Source organism: Sarcophilus harrisii, chromosome 1, assembly GCF_902635505.1.
Source record: "Sarcophilus harrisii chromosome 1, mSarHar1.11, whole genome shotgun sequence".
Lineage (NCBI taxonomy): Eukaryota > Metazoa > Chordata > Mammalia > Dasyuromorphia > Dasyuridae > Sarcophilus > Sarcophilus harrisii.
The window spans coordinates 339,602,638-339,619,710 of NC_045426.1; the positions used below are offsets into that span (position 1 = coordinate 339,602,638).

General features: G+C 32.2%; 1 protein-coding gene across 3 annotated transcripts in view; it reads left to right on the forward strand.

Annotated features, from left to right (window-relative positions):
• Positions 1-17,073, forward strand: part of RAB11FIP3 (RAB11 family interacting protein 3) — a 155,071-nt gene that overhangs the window by 56,783 nt on the left and 81,215 nt on the right. For all 3 annotated transcript variants that reach the window (XM_031945704.1, XM_023497766.2, XM_031945705.1), the window contains exons 2-3: positions 8,460-8,553; positions 16,302-16,390. In XM_031945704.1, coding sequence (XP_031801564.1) covers positions 8,460-8,553; positions 16,302-16,390 — 183 coding nt within the window. The remainder of the gene's footprint in view (positions 1-8,459; positions 8,554-16,301; positions 16,391-17,073) is intronic.

A 17,073-nucleotide genomic window follows, 5' to 3' on the forward strand; every position in this document is an offset into this window, starting at 1 on the left:
GAGCCCTTTGATCTCAGAGGCAAGATGAATGAGGTGGGAGATTCATAGAGTGTGAAAAGAGCTGCAGTTTATTATGCCTTACAGCCTTGTTGATATACATTTTTGGAAGTGTGATCAGCACATGAACAATAGGCAGTCCCCATTCACCATTCAGAGAAGCAATTCGTGGCCTTTTCATATGTATAATATCTGCCAATGGGATGGGAGCCAATCCAGCTACATCAGCAACCTGCTTACAGGTGAGAGGTCCTGTTAAGGTATCTCTGCTTATGAGCAATTGTATGGTGATTTCCCATGACACACATCAGGGCTCCTTGCTCACCAAGGGCATTTCTGCAACGTGGCAGAAAACTTATTGTGCACCAAAGATCAAGATGGTCTCTGTACCCTCTTTCAGCAGGGTCCCATACCCTAGCAAAAATAATCACGTATTTGTTGCAAAATTGTAAAAAGTAAGTAGACCTTGAAAGAAGAGATGCCATTCCTACCCCACACTTGACAATTCCACAATTATAACATCTCTGTGCATATGTATATGTACGTTGTAATATATGCATATATACATTGCATATATTTTGGGTTTTTTGGATGTATTAATCATATTGTGTTTTAAAAAAATATTTATTATATGGAATGACTCTCTGGAAGGGAAAAATGAATAGAGAAATTATGGTGATATATAAAAATATTAATAAAAAGTATTATTTTTTAAATATCTGACCTTTGACTATTAAATGTACAGATCTAATTTTTGAAGTAGCTTAAAAATGCCCATAACTATTTCCTCAATCCAACTATGTCAACAGGGTTTTTGCATTTAATAAGAAGAATTTCATTGATGATGAAAATAATTAGAGGTTTCAGTTATGTTTCCTCCATTATAATTGGCTTATGACTGAACTGGTTCTCTATATTGAGAGTATTAGCACCAAAAGCAGTTCTGTTATGTGGGGATAAAATAATGAATGGTGGTTAAATTTATAAAATATACAATAGGATATTATATAGACTAAATTCAACAACTAGAGGTAAATTGTCTTTACAGTTTCATTGGTTTTATCCGTTTGTTATATGTTCTGTTTAGGAATTAATTCTGAAGATCTTCAAATTAAAAAAAAAAAAAACAGTCATTAGGGTTATTTTTTAAATTAGCAAAATTCTTTAAGGCCTAGCTTTTTTCTTTAATAACAAACGGTCCTATTTTAGTCATTGTGAGAAAACTGCTTCATGTATAAAATACAATAAAATTCTATTTTTATATAATATTTCTCTATATTGAAAGTATTAGCACCAAAAGCAGTTCTGTTATGCGGGAGTAAATAATGAATGGTGGTTAAATTTATAAAATATACAATAGGATATTATATAGACTAAATTCAACAACTAGAGGTAAATTGTCTTACAGTTTCATTGGTTTTATCCGTTTGTTATATGTTCTGTTTAGGAATTAATTCTGAAGAACTTCAGATAAAAAAAAAAAAACAGTAATTAGGGTTATTTTTAAATGAGCAAAATTCTTTAAGGTCTAGCTTTTTTTCTTTAATAACAAATGGTCCTGTTTTAATCATTGTGAGAAAACTGCTTCATGTATAAAGTACAGTAAAATTCTATTTTTATATAATATTTCAGTAGAAATGAAGAGTTTTACAAAATATAAGTAGTAAAGAATGGAATGCTTTATGAATCTTTTATGTAATGTAAACTATTTGATGCCTCTATCCTTCCCTCTTAATTTGTTAATAAAAAGAAAAAGGAGATATAATATTAATAATTGTATTATATAATGTCTTATGTTTTCAAAATACTTTTTATATGTATATATTTACCTATGTGTATATGTGTACACACATACATATATCTATATCTAATCTCATTTGATCTTTATAACAGTCTTGCAAAATATCATCCTCATTTTACAAAGAAGGAAATAGACTTTGAGAGGTTCATTGACTTGCTCATTATCACACAGTAAGAGAGTGTCTTTCTGGATTTTAAACTAAAGTTCCTTTTCCCAAGTTTGGCAGTTCATCCATCATGTCACATAGCTCATTGATATTCAGAACTGTTACTTTGGCAACTTACCTAAAGTTTTTTTAAGTGAAAAGTTTTTTTTTTTTTTTTTCCGACCCAATGAATTTGACTCATAATGCTTTCTATAATTATTGACAATATATTATTTATTGTTTGAATTCTTTTTACCAAAGATGTGCAATAGAATTTTTTTTCCTAATTCAATTAAGCACAACTTGTAGAAAAGAATTCTGTAATTTTTAATTCTCATAAGCCTACCTTATGAGGCTTTTACATCACTGCAAGTGGTTTTGCATATACTTTAAACTCGTTATGTGGTAGGAAGGACCTGTTATTGAAGGGATGTTAAAGGTGAATAACCTTGTTAAGGGTTCTCCGAGAGCCTCCACCGCTGTGGATCATAGCATCTGAAGGAGTCGCAGGGCAGCCTTTGCTAACACAGGTATTGCGGACTGGGAATGAGATAAATTGGAGGCAGAGGGAAGAGAAGAGAGGTTAGAAAACGCAAGGGCCTCTCAGTGGAGAGGTCAGAGAACAGCAACTGCCTCAGTCTCCTTATATCATCCTCTCATAAGAGGAGATCCATTCTGGGTTGGATCACTAGCAGCCACTGTCAGGTGTTCCTGTGTATTTCAGCAGGTCTCCTGTGTATATCCCAACAATTCTTTCTTTCTCTATTGGATTGGTAATCAAAGCATTATTCCAGTCTTGTTTAAAATGTGAAATGACAAGGTTTTTTCTTAATGTTAGTGGCTTTCCTTTGAGACTATCCCCCAGTTTATCCTATGTATATCTTTTTTTTGTCCATTGTTGTTTATGTATTATTTCCTACCTTAGATAGCAATTTTCTTGAACACAGGACCTTTTTTGTTTGTTTGCCATTAATCAACAATGCTTAGTACAGTACTTAGGAACATAGTAGGCACTTACTTAATGCCTATTGACTTACTATCTGGAAAATGTTTTTCAACTTATTTGTAGAAAATAGCATTTATGTGATATTTGTTTTAGTATCCTTGATTTTTTTCTTCCTATGATTCATTTTCTATGAAAATTACTAGTCTTGCTAAAATTCTTATATTTATGCATAAATAGACAATCTCCAAATATTCATCTTCTTGCCAGTTGCTAGGCTACTGCTGTTATAGAAACTTATTACTTAAAACAGAGTCTTGCAATCTCAAATATTTTATGCAAAGAAACATGATACTCTACTCTTATTTTTATTTTGCTTTGTTGTTTTTAAAAAAAAAACTTTTAAAAAATAGGATTCCTAGTAATTAACTAAAGAAGATTATAAACGAGGTTAAATAAAATGAACTAATATGTCTTTGAATTTAGAAGAAAAAGGTTTGTATTTATAAATAAAAATACAAATAGTATTCCCCATGCTTCCTTAAGAAATTATGTAGCAGCATGTCAGAGCATTTAGATTTATGTCCTAGCTCTGCTACTTATTATCTGAATGAACTTGGACAAGGGTTTTCACATCTCTGCTCAGTTTCTTCATCTGTAAAATGAGATTGGACTACATTGCCTCTGAAGTCCCTTTTAAAATCAATAACCTTACATAATCTTTGGATCTTGGACAAGTCACTTAATTTATGTGACCCTATTTTATTTCTATAAAATGAAGAGGTTAGATTAGGTGATGTCCAGTATCTTGGTTACAAATATACACAAATTACTATAGAACCCTACAACTTAATTGTGATTAGATAATCTGCCACTTAATCTGCAGTAGATACATAGGAAAAAAGCCTAGATATAAGAAAATTTTTGTATCTTCTGTGTCCACTTCCTCTTTTGTTTAAAATTTTAAAAAAATTTTAACCTCATTCTTTTTATTTTTCTTGCCTTCTCAATGGATGGGAGAAGAGTTAAAGGAATAAAGAGTTCAGAAATGAAGAAAAAAGAATTAAAAAGTTTCCTTGCTTAAAAAAAATAGATTTAAAGTTTTAAAAACATGAGAAAACAAAAAAATCATTTAATCCATTTTCTCATTTTATAGATGGGGAAATTGAACTAGAGATAGAAAGTAACTTATTCACGATAACACAGTTGTCTCCTGATTATTTGTCATCTCAAATAATGCTCCTATAGTCCCACCATAGGAATATGTAATATTTTGAAAGGAAATAAGATTAGAGTGGAATGTGGGATGGTAGGCTATAATAAAGACTGAAGGGAGTTGTTTCTAGGATGTTTTTATGCTTTGTCTTTTTCATTCATTGTTCCTCTCCATACCCTTTTCTTAACCCTTTCTTACAGTTTGTTAGAGTACTAAACTTGGATAGTGAGTAATTGTTACACTTTTTTATATTATATATGTAAGTTGTGTGTATAAATAAAAGGAAACATAAAGTTTTTCTTTTATTTCAACTCAATATTTACTATAACCACTGAGTAGCCTAATAAGATCAAATATGTGTATAGTATATGAGTTAATATTAGACTTGTATACCTATGTACAAACTCAGCAACTTTAGAAATGACTTCTGACTAGAATATTAAATTGAGATCCTAATTAGTTCCTAGCACCTATGGATGTTGGGTAGAATAATGTATGTAAACTACATGAGATGGAAAAGTACTTTTAAAATTATTAAATCTGTCATTGTTCTGAAGAAGAAAATATATATCTTAATCTAAACTGCACAATGTGAGGAACTGGATCAAGAATCAGGAAATACAAGTTTTGTTTTAATTTCTGGAAATAACAGTGTTGTACTAGTCAAATTACTTTCTTGCTCTGGATCAGTTTCCACATTTGTTAAATGAGATATTTGGATTAAATGATTCCTACCCCCCACCTTCTTTGTTTTTAAAAAGTAATGATTTTTTTTACACAGATATTCCCTTCCCCGCCCCCAGTTCCAAATTCTCTCCCTTATGAAGGCAAGAAAAATATAGTCCATTGCAAGTATGTATAGTCATGCCAACAACAAATTTTTGCATTAGCCTTTTTTTTTTTTTTTAAAGAAATTCTTCAGTATGCACTCTAAATTCATCACTTCCCTAGCTGGAAGTAGATAGCTTATTTCACCATGAATTTGTTTGGAATTGTGGTAGATCATTTTGTAGATGAGAATTATGAAGTCTTTCAAAATTGATTATCTTTACAATATTCCTGTTATTATGTAGATTGTTCTCCTGGCTTTGTTAACTTAGGACCCTTCTAATTTTATTAATTCTGCATTTTAAAAAAATAGCTTTTTACTTTCAAAATACATATAAAGACAGTTTTCAACATTTACTCTTGCAAAACCTTGTGTTTCAAATTTTTTCTCCCTCCCTTCTCCCCAACCCCTCCCCTAGACAGCAAATAATCCAATATGTTAAACATGTGCAGTTCTTTTAGACATACTTCCACAGTTATCATGCTGCACAAGAGAAATCACATCAGAAAGGAAAAAATGAGAAAGAAACAAAAAACAAGCAAACAACAAAAAAGGTGAAAATACCATGCTGTGATCCACATTCAGTCCCCATAGTCCTCTATCTGATTGCAAATGGCTCTCTCCATCACAAGTTCATTGGAATTGGTCTGAAACAGCTCATTGTTGAAAAGAGCCACGTCTATCAGAGTTGATCATCACATAATCTTGTTGTTGCTGTGTATAGTGATCTCTTGGTTCTACTCACTTCACTTAGCATCAGTTCATATACATCTCTCCAGGCCTTTCTGAAATCATCCTGCTGATTGTTTCTTATAGAACAATAATATTCCATAATATTCATATGTTATAACTAATTTAGCCATTCCCCAACTGATGGGCATCCATTCAGTTTTCAGTTCCTTGTCATGACAAAAAGGGCTAGTACAAACTTTTTTGCACATGTGGGTCCTTTTCCCTTTTTTATGATCTCTTTGGGATATAGACCCAATAGAGACACTGCTCAATCAAAAGGTATGTACAGTTTGATAGCCCCTTGGGCATAGTTCCAAATTGCTCTCCAAAATGGTTGGATCAGTTCACAACTTCCCCAACAATGTATTAGTGTCCCAGTTTTCCCACATTCTCTCCCACATTTATCATTATCTTTTCCTGTCATCTTAACCAATCTGACAAGGGGTACCTCAGAGTTGTCTTAATTTGCATTTCTTTAATCTATAGTGATTAATTCCACATTTTAAAACAATTCTTAAGACTACTTGCCTCGTATGTAAAGATTTTCAAACATTTCATTGAACAAGATTTTCAGAAAATGTAAGTTTATCAAGGATCAAGATATAATTTCTTGACATTTTCTTGTTGTAGTGAAGCCTCAGCACCCTTCTTAACACTCCAGCCACTGTCAATTCCCACATATCCCCTTTGTAATACTTTGTCACCTTCTTATCTCTTTGAAGCCTTCTAAATACCTTGGGCCTCTAGTTACCTTTGATTTCATTTTTTATTCCTTTGCCCCTAATCTTCTATCCTTATCTTGCTTTCTAGTGTGGACACTGACTCCCCACTTTTCTTTCTCTGATTTTTTTATTTATTCAGAAAGTCACCATTATTCTTGATAGTCATATTCCAAAAATTTGAGTTAATGTGTTAATCATTTTCTTGTATCTATTAATCTTATAAGACAGAACTTTTAGAGTATATAAATGTTGGACAAGATAGATTATCTTCTTTTGTGTAAACTTATACCACTTTGTTTAATTTTAATAGTTTATGTGGATTTATTTACAATCAGCTTAGTTGATAAATTCAAGAATTGGACTTGGGTCTGGAATATCTGAGTTTGAATCCTTTCTTACTAGCTACATGAACATGAGCAAATCAATTAACCTTAACTAAATGACTGATAAACAAATAGTAATAAAATCAGGCATGATGTTTAAACCAGTTGTATAGTGAATTTTTGCCACTCATGATCTCTGAACAAGAGTTACTATAACTTGTAAAACTTCAAAAGTTTTATTCTTCCCCTCAAGAAATGTGACTTATTTAATTAAGAGTATGTGGCCAATTTCTTTTCCCTAAATTCCAAGGAATTCAAAATTTTCAACAATTATATGAGTATGTTACTTGTAAAATAAAGAAAAGGCTATATAACATGGAATACAAAGAAGTATAAGTCACAATTATTATCTTTATAAAATTTATTTTTTTCTAGATTCTATGGTAGTGCTTATGGCCTCTTCCTTCTAACTTTCTCTATTCAAAAGAAAAATTTATTATTGTTTCAGAATAAAAGCATATTTTATAGGTCAGATTATTATTTTTATATAAAATGTTCAGATGCATAATACATATCTACTGAAAGTTTTTTCATTGTAATTTGTCAACACAAACAAATATAAAATTTTTTTAGTAAAATCATTTCCAAGCCTTCTAACCTTTAATTGAGCAAAAGCAAAATAATAAACAGCAAATAAACAGATAAGATACTTTTACTGTCACATTTGACCTTGCTCTTTCTTCTTTTTATCACCTCTTTCCTTATTTATTTCTACTTTACTTTCTAAAAAAGTACTTAATTTTTTATCACGTATTACTGATTTTATTTTATATCACCCTATATAGGTTTTCTAATGTTTACTTGTCTGTTTCATATTTATCATTTAAGTATTCCATTATAATATTCCATTATAATTATGTGTCATGATTTATTCAATCATCTTCCAATTATTAGATTTTAAATCATCTCTCATTTTTTGTTAATACAAAGCAGTTTTTCACATTCTTCTACATGTGTCTCTTTTTTTTCTTCCTCATAATGTTTTTGGTATAGAATCCTAGCAATGAGCTTCATATAGTTGAAAGGGTGTTGGTTCTAGAGTCAGAGAACCTGGCTCTGAATCCCATCTCTAAAACTTCCAATGTGGCTTTGAACAAGTCAATTAATCTCTATGGGCCTCACTTTCTTCATATTTAAATTGGAGAGGTTAAATTAGATAAACTCGGAAGTCATTCAACTCATTTATGATCCTGTGATCTGTCATCAGTTTTATGACTTATTACATAAAAGCATGCTACTCTCCAAAATATTTGCAGTAATTTGGTCCTATTAAAGATGTATTCCTATTTTCCTGCAGCCCGCCTCCCCCCCCCCATGTTGAACTTGACCATTTTTTATATTTTTTGATGTAATAGTTGTCAGATATTATAAAGTTTCTTGATCCTTACTTCTTTGATAATTAGGCTTAGAGAGTTTGAAATCTTTCTATGTGACTAGTGACAGTTTGTATTTTCTCTTTTGTAACTTTTCTATTTATGTCATGCATAAGCTATAGCTTTTTATTGACAAAACACATGCATGGGTAATTTTTCAACATTGATCCTTGCAAAAACTTCTGTTCCAACTTTTCCCCTTCTTCCTTCCAACCCTTCCCCTAAATGGTAGGTAGTCCCATACATGTTAAATACATGCATAACTTTTTAAATGAAATAATTTTGGTTAAGCTATAGTTCTCATTTTTGTGATTGCAGGTGAAAGACTTGACTAAATATCTGGATCCCAGTGGACTTGGAATCATCAGTTTTGAAGATTTTTATCGAGGGATTACAGCTATCAGCAATGGAGGTTAGTTTTAAAACTGTATTTCTAATTATCTCTTTTCTCATACTCTGCTTCTGTCACATTCCTTCACCTTTCAGGAACTATGCCTAAAGTTCTTCTGTGGTTAAATCTCATCCTACATCCCTCCAGTTTTTCTAAGCCTTACTTTAACATCAACCTCAGCACCATTCTTAACTATCTTCTTAACTACTCAGCCGCTGTCATTTCCCATATACCTCTTATGCAATACTTTATCACCTTCCCATCTCTTTGAAGCCTCCAAAATACTCTGGACCTCTAATTACTTTTGGTTTCATCCCTTACTTCTTTGCCTCTAACCTTCTATCACTATCCTGTTTTCCACTGTGGACATTGACTCACCACTTTTCTTTCTCTGATTTTTTTTTTTATTCAGAAAGCCACCATTATGTTTGATGGTCATATTCCAAAGATTTGAGTTAATTTGTTAATTATTTTCTTGTATCTGTTAACCTTATAAGAACGAATTTTTAGAGTACATAAATGTTGGACAAGATGGATTATCTTCTTTTGTATACACTTATATCACTTTGCTTAATTTTAATAGTTTATGTGGATATATTTACAATTAGCTTAGTTGATAAACTAGAGAATTGGACTTGGGTCTGGAACATTGACAAATTGATTAACCTCAACTAAATAACTGATAAACAAATAGCAACAAAATCAGAGAGATTATATATATATATATATATATATATATATATATGGGTCTAGATGTTAGACTAATAAGAAAAAAGTCAGAATTTAACTTTCCTCATCTTTAAAATGGGAATAATATTTGCTACTTAACTCATTAGAATGGTTATGTTGAAAGTAAAAGTAGATCTTAAAGCATTATAGAAATTTGATTTAGTTCTGATTATCAGAGTGCTTCCTGTACCCTCCAAGCATTGACAGCAGCATTGTGGTGGTAAAAATAACCCACATTCAGAAATGTGATCAGAATATTAGAAAGAGAGCCAATAATTTGTCTTTTTCAGGAAAATTCTACTGGTAGGAGGGGAAGTCCAAACAGTTTCCTATTGTTAATAATATATGTTTTTGAAACTCTCATCCCCATTCTTAGTCAGCCAAGGTAAGTTTGCTATACTAGAAGGAGTGCTGGATTTAGAATCAAAGGATTTAAATTTAAGGGCCTTTTTGACCTTGGGCATTCCACTTATCCTGTTTGGTACTCAGGTTTTTATCTGTAAAGTGAAGTGATTGGACTAGATAGTTTCAAAGGTCCCTTCAGTTCTACAGCTGTGATACTCAGTTCAGAGAGAGTACAAAGAGGAAGCCACCAGGTCCCTTGAAAAGGAAAAAGAAATCTAATTTTAGGTTGGCACATTATTTTTCTCCATGGAAAAGTGATTGCTCTCTCCTTACACTCAGGTCAGCTTTGTGAAGACTAAAGCATGGTTTATTTTTATAGAGCAACCAAATGAAAGATCTAGTTTAGAAGACTTCTTTTCTCAGTTATGTTTTACTTAACTAGAGAAAAAATGTTTCAAAGTAGAGCATAAAAGTATTTTCAGAATTTGTGTTATGATCCTCAGGAATGAAAGGAGAACCAGTGTTTTCTTAAAGTGTTTTTTAGATAAAGTAATCTTGATGATTTTGATAGTGAATCATTAGTTATCAAGTTGGAAGAATGGATAAGCCTTTTGGTGAGGGTTTGAATTTGAATCAACTTGAAAAAAGTGAGATATTGATAAATACTAGGAAATCTCATGTAGAAAGGAACATCCCAATTCTAAAAATGCCAATATATACTCAGAATTGTATGTGATTTTAAAGGAAGATTAATCATGAAAATATTGAAGTATAGTGTAATTCTAGCCTTTTGAAATGTTTTTCAGCTCAGATGGACTGATTTTTTTAAAATGCCTGTGATGTTCTTTATGCAAAAATGAAAAACTATTTAATCTCAGTAAAGTTGACTGTGGGGTAGGAAAGAAAGAAAAAATTAAAGCAGCTGAATAGGAAAGCTATTGATTAGATTTCATCTAAGGACTTTAAAATGCTTCACAGACTAGCATTTTTAGCATACAAAGGACAGATGGTATTTACAGTAAATTATTGCAACAAACAGAGAAAAAAGTGATTCATTTTACATTGAACTTTAAATCATTTTCATGAATAAAAGGCAAAAGATTTTTTTTTTAATCTTGGATTACTATAGTAACTTTTAGAAAAACAAAAATGAACCTTAAAACTCCTTGGGATTGGTTTTGTTTGTTCATTTGATTGATTTTTTTTGATACTAACAGAGCTAGGAAACAAAACTCTGAATTTGTGACCACTAAACTTGGTCCTGACCCATCTAATCTAGTCATTTCAATAATCTTTATTAGTTTCTAATGGTGGCCTCTATTGAGCTTGCACATGATCTAAGCAATCAAATTGACCACATCACAAAAATGCATTACATATAGAGTTGTTGTCTTTTTGTAGGGTAGTAGGAGCTAATTAATTCACTTATAGCTTAATGGTTATTAGGAAAGTTAAACATACATACCATAAGAGATTATGTCTAGAAAACAGATATTTAAAAGAGAATTTGAGCTTTAAAAAAATGTAGGTAGTGAAGGTTGCCAGCTATTAAATCAGTGAGGTTTTTGTCATTGTTGAAAAATAGCTATATTTCAGTTAAGGAAATTATAAACTGATAGATCACAGTATAAATTTGAGGGGAGATTAAATACTCAGTCACCTTTATAATAATTTGTAATATTTTATATATACTAGTTTTATGTTGAGTCACAATGTTCTGGCATCAGAGGTCAGTAGCAGTTGCTTCTGTGATTTCATCCAGAGTCATGTAATCCTGAGTCTGGCTCCTAGTATTTAACTTATGTTAATAAAAATCACGTTGCTAAGGAGATAATTGTAAGGTAAATTAAAGAAGAAATAGCAAAAGCTATAAATGTAGAAGACTTTTCTTGTAATATCCCTCCCTCCCTCCATCCATCCCTTGCTCTTTTCCTCCCTTTCTCCCTTCTTCCCTTCCTTCCTTCCTCCCTTCCTCTCTTCCTTTCTTCCTCCCTTCCTTCCTCCCTTCCTTCCTTCCTTCCCTCCTTCCCTGTTTCCTTCCTTGTAGAACAGGGATTGAATTAAGACAAGAAATCCCTTGGATAACTTGAAAGAATTAAAACTATCAAATAAACTTAATCCATGTAATGACTATTAAGTGATGGCTGTCCTGGAAAGGTAGGCTGGATTCAAATTATGAAGGGCTTGAATGCCTGGAAATAATATGAAGCCATGGAGTTTTTTGACTAGAGGAGTTAGATCTATATTTCCTGAAATGTCTCAGGTGACTGCCTATCTTACTTGTTCCAATCTCTATTTTTTAGAGTTATGAGAAAATATCTTTAAAAATTATTGAATTCTGAAAATATTATTCAAATTTATTCTCACCAGACTTAATCTAATTGAATTCAGGCTCTTCTGATTGAATAATAGAAAACTATATTTGTGATCCATTGAGAATATTTATGAACATTCTGTCATTTAAATTACATAAAAGGCATTTGGTATTGTGGGACAAATACACTGCACTTGAAGGAAATCTTGAAGAAACTTAACATTAAATCTTAGGATAGAGCCTAATCCTAAATTGTCTTCATAAAATCAGTAGCAAAAGATTATTGCTCCATAGTACCTTTTGTGTTGTAGAGTAGATTTACTATGATGCCAGTGAGTATAGGTAGTTAATATAGTGTCTGTGAGCATAGTATGGGTGAATAGGATGGTAGTGAGAGAATGCTATAATTAGAGAGGACATAAAGCGGAGAATTTCTGTCTTGTATTGTCTATTTCCTCCTATATAATTTTCCTGCTGGACTTCTGGGAGCCAAGATGGTGGAGTAAACAGTAAATCACTGTAACTCTTTGACAATCATTTCTAAACAGCCATAAAATAGCACCCTAAAACACTGGCAGACCACTGGTGAAGAGCATAAAGGTGAAAGACGAGAGAAAGCAAACTGTTAGAAAAATAGGATAGAGGGAAATAGTCAATTAGTAATCATAATTGAGCATGAATGGGGTGAACTCTCCCATAAAACAGAAGCAGATAGCAGAGTAAATCAAAAACTAGAATTTTTACAATATGTTGTTTATAAGAAACACTCTTGAAGCAGAGAGGCACACAAGAGATTAGAGTAAGGCACTGGAGCAGAATTTATTATGCTTTAAAAACTTTAAAAAAAAAAGCAGAGGTAGCAATGTCGATCTCAGACAAAGCAAAAGCTAAAAAAATAGGCCTAATTAAAAGAGATAAGGAAGGATACTAATCCCAAATATATCAAGAATTTAATTTATAAGAATGTAAGGCATGATCTAACTGATAAATGGTCAAAGGATATGAACAGGCAGTTCATATAGACATAGGAAGAAGTACACTAAATCATTTTTGATTAAAGAAATAAAAATTAAAACAACTAACGTACCATCTTATACCTATCAGATTGACTAATGTAAAAAAAAATGATAAATGTTGGAGAGGATGTAGGAAAATTGGGTTTCTAATGAACTGTTGGTTGAGTTATGAACTAGAGAACAATTTGCAATTATGCGCAAAGAGCAACCAAACTGTGCATACCATAGCAATAGCACTACTTGGTCTGTATTCCAAAGAGATCATAAAAAGGAAATAGAACTTATAAGTATAAAAGAATAATGGACTTTGAATGAAAACTGAAGCATCCTATTTTCCATGTACTTTATTTTTTTTTTCTTTTGATGTTTCTTCTTTCACAACTGTGACTAATATGAAAATGTGTTCTACATGATAATACATGTATAACCTATATCAAATTGCCTGCCATTTTAGGAAGAAGGGAGGGAAAAGAAGAAAAAAATTGGAACTCAATCTCTTAACAGAATAATTGCTAACAATTGTCTTGACATATAATTGAGAGAAAAATAAAATATTATTAATAATTTTCCTTAAAAATATTTTATCTTTGTTACGTCTTGCAGTTATGATATGTATAGAACCTTGAAAGCTTATAATTGTAGATTTAAATTTTTTATTAAAGGCACATTCTACTTAAAGCTGTTAATTGAATCTATAAAAAAGTGACTTTAGGAGAAATAATACTGAGCCAGATAGTTCCATTGGAACAGAGATAATAAGAGGAATTTACATTTTTCTATTTCTCTATTATTTTCTATTTCTATTTCTATTCTCTTTCTCTTGTTTGTCATGAACTCATTTAACTTCTTTAAGAAGTTGGATGCTATGTCACTTAATTCATTGTCTTTTAGCAAGATGTGGTTTTCTCTTTTTAACTCTTAATTACATCTCTTTTTGCTTTTGTTGCAAACAAACATCCTCTTTTGGAGATATGATTTGGTTATTGCTTAAGTCAGAATTCTTTTTTTAAATTAATGTTTTGCTGAGTTTGGGGGAAGTTTTTTCTTTCTTTTTTTTTTTTAACATATTTATATAATTATCTTGCTGCACAAGAAGAATCAAATCAAACAAGAAAAAAAGGTAAGAAGCAAAATGAAATGCAAGCAAACAACAAAAAGAATGGAAATGCTATGTTGTGAACCAAATTCACTTCCCACAATCCTCTCTCTGGGTGTAGATAGCTCTCTTCATCACTAAACAATTGGAACTGGTCTGAATCATCTCATTGTTGAAGAGAGCCACATCCATCAGAATTGATCATTTTATAATCTTGTTGCCGTGTATAAAGATCTCCTGGTTCTGCTCATTTCACTTAGCATCAGTTCATGTAAGTCTCTCCAGGCTTCTCTGAAATTATCCTGCTAGTCGTTTCGTACAGAACAATAATATTCTATAGCATTCATATACCACAATTTGTTCAGCCATTCTCTAACTGATGGACATCCACTCAGTTTCCAGTTTCTTGCCAATACAAAAGGGGCTGCCACAAACATTTTTGCACATGTGGGTCCTTAAATCAGAATTCTAAAGTCTTTTTCAACTAGACATTCAAACAATGATTATTTATTAAATGCTTTCTATGTGCCAGGTACTCTGCTAAGTGCTGGCATGTAGTTATTTAAAGTTGTTTTTCTATACAGTTTTCTTCTGCTCACTTTACTTTGCATCAGTTCATACTACCCAAAATTCTCAGAAATTATCTCTGTATTATTTCCTAAGATACAGTACTAGTAGTAAGGTATAGTCATTCCCTAATTATCTAAGAGGGCAGTACAAGGCACTCTCATAGATTCTAATTCTTGTCTTGTCTTTTTCTAATTTTTTTTTCTTTTCCTCTCTCCCAATTGCCACCTTAATTACCCTTCAGGAAATGTGTTTCACTTTCCACTATGCCCTTTCCAGCTATATCCTCCCTCTTTAACTACCTCAATCTCCCCCTCCTTGGTTGACTCCCTCTTTAGATTGATATATGCCTATATCTACATGTTTCAACATTTAATTATTTGTGTATGGATTTGTGGGTTCAACCTCTTTTTGCCCATTTCATGTAAGAGTTAAGTCCATCTAATGTCCACTCCAACTCTTTCCTTCATGTTTATATATTCTTCTCATGCATTCACTTATAAGGTATTGCAATTTCTTCCCCTTTCTCCTTTCTAAACAAGTGTATTCAGAACCTTCTGGTGTCTCATGAAAGAATGTTAGGAATTTGAGCTTCTGGGCCAGGGCTAGCTGAGTCTGAGTACTATATATTATGCTGATTGCCTTCTGGGGCTTTTCAAGGTCCTTATCCTGGGGCTCTTTCAGGAGACCTCTCCTTTCTTGCTACATATGTCCTTTTTTGGTCTCTTTGGGCCCCTCCTTGTTTGAGGCAACCTCCTTCCTATTACCTGTGACTTTTTATGCAGTTCTGATGGAAGACTTCACTTACTGCCATTTCTCATTACATTTATTGATTATTATTGGATTTGATGTGAACCTCATAGTTTTTATCTTGAGTAAATATGTGGGAGCTGAACAGCCTGCCTTCTGGTGAGGTAGCCATCTTGGTTAAAAGTTCCTTTTTTCTCTCTTGGGACCATACTAAAGCCAACTGCCTGTCCCTTCCCCCTCCTCCTCTCCTTTTCAAAGAATATCTATAAGGCATTTTTCCATTTAACTACAACTCTTGTTTTCTGGTTTCATTTATAGTGAAAGTGCCCATGATTTATTCCACTTATAAAATATCAATTTGTTAGTTGTTGTACAAGGATTTCACATTTAAAACACCAACAGTTAAACATATTCATGAATTGTATTAAAACTACCATATTTTTTAGTAATTCCCTCATTTCTTAATAATGAAATACTAACCTATAACTTATAAATACTAACATAACTTACATACTAACTGTAAACAGTTAGTTTGTAAGTAAAAGGTGATTCTAGGGGCCCATGACTCATTTTGTATTTTTATCTATTTCAGGGTTGCTATGCCCAAAGAATTTCTGACAGTGGCTAATACATGCCTATCTCCGTAAGACTGACTATCAAGACAACAGTTTTTATTGATAATATAGTCAGGGTCTTTTCATTTTATTGGAATTTGCCAGATCCTGTTCTTTGTATCTCCAGTTTTTATCACAATGGCTTGTACATAGTAGGTACTTAATATATGTTTATTGAATATTGATGTCAGAGTTTGTGCTTTGTTGATAGAGCCCTCAAGAACTTAGGTATCATCATCTCTGTATTTTGATGAAATCTTTAAGTAGGAAATCACAACTGTCATACCAAAAGGCATATGTTTAACTGTAACTACTAAAATCTATAATTTTTCCTACAGATCCTGAGAGCCAGTTGTATGACATCGGATATGTCCAAGAAGATCCCCCTGCCTGCCCTGATGAATTTGATGACTTTGTTACTTATGAGGCAAGTATCATGAAAAAATCAGGGGCTTGTGGTAGGAGGCATATTTAAAATAGCTTGGTGTCTGGCGTATAATAAGAACTTAAAAGTGGTTATTGAATTGAGTTTAGTGTTAAGTAAGGACTCCATAATTCAGTTAATGAAACAGACCAAACTGTGAAGAATGTTTTAATTAATTTGTTTGTTTTAAATTTGCTTTAACAAGAGTTTAATTTTAAATGTGAATGTGAATTGTTTTAGTACACAACTTAGAAAAACTTTGTTGTCATAATGTTTTTTGACTTTCATCAGCAGTGACTCTGTGTCATTTATCAGATTCTGATTAAGTACCTTCCTTGTGGAAGGTGTTATGCAGAAGCTTGGAGAGGCATAAAGATCTCTGTCTTACAAAGAGGAAATGTGGTCTAGTATCTGAAATGCTGGACTTAGAGTCAGGAAGGATCAGATTCAAATCACACCTTATGACACTAGCTATGGTATTAATCAGAGCCAAATAAGCAGATTGACCAACATTAAACTAAAACTTTGTGGCACACCAACATTGAGGTGGTGATTTATAGATGAGTGAGCAAAGATTATTGAGAAGTGTTCAGACAGGAAGGAGGAGAGAACCAAGACAAAATATTGTCATAAAATGTTAAAACAGAGAAAGTGGCCAGGGTAGTCAGTAGTGTCAAATTGTAGCA